This window comes from Synchiropus splendidus, chromosome 4, assembly GCF_027744825.2.
Source record: "Synchiropus splendidus isolate RoL2022-P1 chromosome 4, RoL_Sspl_1.0, whole genome shotgun sequence".
NCBI classification, from domain to species: domain Eukaryota; kingdom Metazoa; phylum Chordata; class Actinopteri; order Syngnathiformes; family Callionymidae; genus Synchiropus; species Synchiropus splendidus.
This window is the reverse complement of record NC_071337.1, coordinates 30,733,157-30,738,379: the sequence shown is the minus strand read 5'-3', so window position 1 is coordinate 30,738,379 and position 5,223 is coordinate 30,733,157. Positions and strand designations below refer to the sequence as shown.

Below are 5,223 nucleotides of genomic sequence, written 5' to 3'. Positions count from 1 at the left end.
GAATGTTGGGACGCTCAGTAAACAACCCGTGATGCATGTGTACATGCCGTATATATATTTATATATTGGTAAATTTCAGGCACAGTGTATAGTATGACTTCATACAACAGCCAGGGATTACAAAGAGAGCCAGGTATTAAGTGGCACGATGCAATGGAGCTCCAGAATTAGTTTAAATAATTTAGATCAAAAAGAAAAAAAAAAAAAAATCACAAATCTGAAGAGATGTTGAAGAACACCCTGATCTCAGAACAGCAGGAGCAGTTGAGGCCTGCGTTTACATGCCCCTGCCTGTTGCAGCAAGAGGCCTGAAGCACTGCAGCACACACGTGAATTTGGAGTTCTGCCACATCTGCCATAGAATCATTTGTCACTTTACATCAAACAATACTCCGTGGTAAAATGAAGATAATGAATTACTCATTTCTGAACCATCAGATTTGCATGTATATGATGCAATTAATTGGAATTAAATGATGGTTTTTATCTGGCCTTAGAACAAATAGACCCATAAGAATAAACAGCCAGGTGTCGGTTGATCTGTCGGTGAACTGTAAATAAATTGAAAACACAGCCAAACAATTTAAACAATGAATTTTATTTGTGAAACAATTCACTTCTTTGCAGCTTCTTTCTGGAGCTTCTTCACCTCGTGCTTGATGATCTTGTTCCTCTGCAGAGAGACAAGATGCACAATTGACACGCTGTTCCACAGACAACTGAATGTGGAGTCTGTTTACTCACCATTCTCTTGGCCTTCATGACCTTGTAGCGGTCAAAGTCAGACATCTGAGATCGCTGCATATATAAAGACAATATTTCAACGCATTCATATCAGTGTATTTCACAGGCACAAAAATCAGACAAAATGCAATTCCAGTTAGGATTGAACTTGGAAAGATTGAATGAATGCTGAACAAATTGATCATATTTCTGGTCGCTATAAAATGGACATCTAAACGACACAACACCTGTCATGTAAATACATTAATCCACACACAAAAAAAAAACAGCAAATTGACATGAAGCTCAGAAAAGTTGTGGAATGAGTGATGAACCAGGAGTGATGCCAACCTTTGTTTCATTTTCTTATCAACACTGTCAAAGTTTACCCAGTAGGCACAGAAAACAGACACTTCTGTCTTAACAGCAAGGTACCACTCTAGAAAAGGCAGAGTGTTGGAACATTTCACTGAGCATACAAATTAAAGAGGTTAAGGTCCCTAGTTGTCACCAAAGATGAGCAGCAAGACGTCTGAGAAGGTTCACGTTTTCATGCCTAGTCTATGTATAGAATGCCGGGGAGAAGCCCATCGCTGCTAAATGAGGAAAATACAGATGGTACTCTAACAGTTCTTCAGTTGCAGGAAAATTAAACACTGGCATCCAGGTACATTTTTCACATTGTATACTAATTACTGTCCTATTCAAATAACATTCTCCAGAAATCAGTCCATTCCATGCGTTATATCGTTGCAGTTTGGTAGTATGGACAAAATGACAAGACATTGATGCAACCACTTCCATTATATGGATCACCAGCCAAGACCAAAGAATCCAAGTGTACTGTATATGCATCCACTGGGTATCAATAAGTTATTGATTTTCCAACCAGAGGTGGGCGATATTGACAAAAGAATTTAAATAAAAATGATGAATAAATTCTTATTACATGTATTTGACAAACTGCATTCTGTCTTGAAATCCCAAATGTTATGATGAAATTGACCAGTTACTAAGTGGTCAGTTCTCTTTTCTGCATTACTGATTATCACAGTTAGCCAAGCGTTGAAATGGGGAAATTCAACGCTTGAACCGTCATGCTTGTAACCTGTCGGACTGCTCTGCCAGTTTCATTTTGAGGTTAAGTTGAGCTGTCTGTCATCTCCAATGTATCTCACGTCTCTTTAACAGTTTACTATAACTAAGACCGCTTTGAACGCCACTGAAGAAACATTTAAAATAATGTGAATTAATGATCAATACATATTCTATTTTCATAATGAAAATACACTGTCATTTATTTTCTGGCGTGATACAAAAAAATATTTCTACAATTCTCTCCCCTAAAATGGTCATTTTTCATTGACATCCCTGATGACTTCACAACTACACCAACCGATTGAGAATTTGTTGATGGTCCCAAGCTGATGGTGTGTTGTAGCATTTGTACCGTCTCTGAGACACTTTGGGTGGGATCAGTGAACCCAATGTGAGCAAGTAGCACTGGCCACCGCTAAGACCCGAGCAAACGCCCGTCAAAAATCCAGTATCCAACTATTTTCATTTATGTGTTTTTCAGTGGCAGCAGTGCTGCGGGAGACCCTGCATGTGCAGACTCAAGGGTGTACTAACGTCATTTATTGAGAGTTTCTTGAATTAAAAATAGGACTCAATCTATGATCTTGAACCGCAGCCCTCCAGACTCATGCTACATATCGGCTGTCAAAACGCCTCAGAGCTGGAGAGCACAGTGCACCGTCATGGTCTCAATATATTTAAGCATTCCAAAATATGAAAGTGCGTAACACGCATGTGCAGTCCAATGTTGTAGGTGCGCTTGTGTTTATCAAATGAGATGGTAAATTCTCCTTGTGGGGACCATGTGCGATAAATTATCAGCCATTCCCATTTCTAACACTTGGAGAGCAGTTCAATTCTTCAGTGACAAAACAAGTTATAAATAAGGTAACAATAGGCAAGTTCCAAAATAAGTAAAACAACTGGTCAACAACATTCTTAGATTTTTTTTTTTTACAATATGACAGATTATGATCCAAGGAGTTCCAACACACCTTCTTTTTAGCCTCGATCTTCTTGGCCCAGCTGGTTTGTTCCCACTTCTCATTGACACCAGCCTTTTCCCAGGCTCGCCTCACAAACTTCTGGCGGGCACTGCAGATGACCAAGTTAAGTTAAAGAAGTAGTCGTAACAAAACGTTGAGGTGAAGAGAGAAACAACACTACAACTTACTTGAACAAAGTTGCTTTTTTAGATAAGGTGTAACTCACCTGTGTGGTACTTTAATGACGAAGTCTGTGAGCTGCATGCATTTGAATGGCATTGACTGCCTTTTCACGCCAGTGCAGGGACCGTCAACCAGTGCCTGCAGCCACAGACGATATTAAATCAGCAACAGTCCACAAGACCTCCAAAGATGCTCATTCTGACACTCACCCGGTTTTGGTCGATGACATCAACGATGGCCACCAGTTTGCCAGCGTAGGGTCCGAAAGCAACGTAGGCAACGCGGCCAATCTCAACGAAGCGCTTGTACACCTTAGACAGTAACAGTACAAAAGTGACCTACGACGAACAGTCCACACACGTCATGGTGGAAAGAGGACTACGTCAAAGCGGGACGACAGTAAGCATCTGCTAACTGCTAGTGGCTATTAACATTACTTCAAGACTCCTTACATTGCATTTCAACTTCATTTCCACAATGTTCGCGGTGGCCAGAACTTAAAATTCAAAATATTGTGACTTTGAACTGAAAACACGTAACACGGCAAGTCGGCTACCATCGCTAGTTCACGGCCTCGTCGCTGCGGGACCACGTTTTAATGTAGCTCAACACGACCAGGTCCTTCCTTACAAGTTTACTACACAGAACAACTAACATAACATCACACCATATGAAAGAGTTTGTTGTGTTACGAAATATATAGTAGAGCGAGACAAAATGGGAGGGTACAATGGGTGAAATTCATATTTTTATTTCGGAGTACACGGCACAAGCTTACCATGATGGCTGACCGGGAGCAGAAAGGACGTTACAGCTTCCGGTAAAAGAAATTACCACTTCCTTTTAGAGAGTGCGCATGCGCCCGGTGACGACAAATATTTCCTGCCTATGAGAAAATTTTTAAAATGAAATTAACTGACGGTCTATGCATGTCCATCAACGTTAATTCAAATAAAATTGGCGAAAAAGTTTCTACAACTACTCAAAAGAATGACTCATAACATGACGTCTTCACGGAACCTACAAAACAATTTCTCCACGATACATCACTTGATTCACTTGAACGTAAATAAAACATTATCATCGAAGATTTCAAACATCCTTTCTCTATAGTGCACTTATATACCCAAACATCAAAGATAAACAAGAAAAAAATATAAATGGATTAATATCGGACATATTAAATTTTGCAAAATGCAGCAATTACTAATGCATTTTGGAACGTTGTTTATACCTTTACACATTATAATATACAAAATGTTAGAATCACGAAAATAAAGGAAAGGGTATTTGCCACCAGATGGCAGTCCAATCTTATTTGGCTACAGTGCATTTGCATGCTTGCACAGGTGCCGCACTGAAATCCAAAAGGGTCGTGTGGGTGCAGGTTTTGGGTCCAACCGATCAAGAGCGTACCGTTAAACCAATGAGGTGTTTGAAGTCTATCATTTGATTTTCAGGCAGGTGCAGCTTGTTTGGTTGCAACAAAAGCCTATTTATTAAGCCAAATGGTTTAATAAATAATACATAATACATTTTTTTTAATCATTGAAAATCAATTTATTCAAGATTTCTGTGGATCTACGTGTGCACTAAGTAAAGTAAAATATAAAAAAAAGTCATCCTACTGCCCTACCATTGCAAACAAAGGAGGATTCAGTATCACATCTAATTGTCAGTACAGTGATAGTAAAAAGAACAAACACATTTTAGAAAGATCATGGAGATGATGATACCCATCATACCCAGTTTTTTTCTTTCTTGAGTGTTAAACATTTATTTTAGTGAATTTATACATTTCTTTTTACCCTTGTACAAGAGGAGACAGACTGACTTCACCTGATTTTAAATAATTCTGAGATTACGAGGATAAATTGGAGGTTCTACCTCCTATAAAGCAGATTTAAGGTTTTACCTCCTATAAAGCCATGGTAGCAGTTTTGTTTCAGGGGACATGCCTCACCTCCATGTGAGTATCACCACTCCTCTAGTCATAGAGAACAGAAAAGATAGAGAGTAAATGGCTAGTCTTCCACCAGCTGGACCACAGTGGCTTAGATAGCGCTGTAGGAGCAGCTGCTTCCAACAGTAATAACTGGAAAGAGAAGACTCTTTCAACTCTTTCTTAACAATCGCACACTTGGTACATGGTGAGGACTATCAAGTGAACAACACAAGTGTCTTATCGTTTATGTCTGACAGTCCAGGCTTCATATTTCACTCCAAACAAAGCCAGGAAGCCTGTTGGTGCGTG

At 39.4% G+C, this 5,223-nt stretch overlaps 1 protein-coding gene across 1 annotated transcript; it reads right to left on the bottom strand.

The window, feature by feature from the left end:
* Window positions 1–579: 579 nt before the first annotated feature.
* rpl14 (ribosomal protein L14) lies at window positions 580–3,797 on the bottom strand. The gene is made up of 6 exons (XM_053862789.1): window positions 3,748–3,797; window positions 3,179–3,280; window positions 3,013–3,107; window positions 2,796–2,895; window positions 745–798; window positions 580–673 (listed from the first exon to the last, which is right to left on the bottom strand). The coding sequence occupies exons 1-6, from the start codon at window positions 3,748–3,750 to the stop codon at window positions 614–616; spliced, it is 414 nt and encodes a 137-aa protein (XP_053718764.1). The 5' UTR covers window positions 3,751–3,797; the 3' UTR covers window positions 580–613.
* Window positions 3,798–5,223: the final 1,426 nt, after the last annotated feature.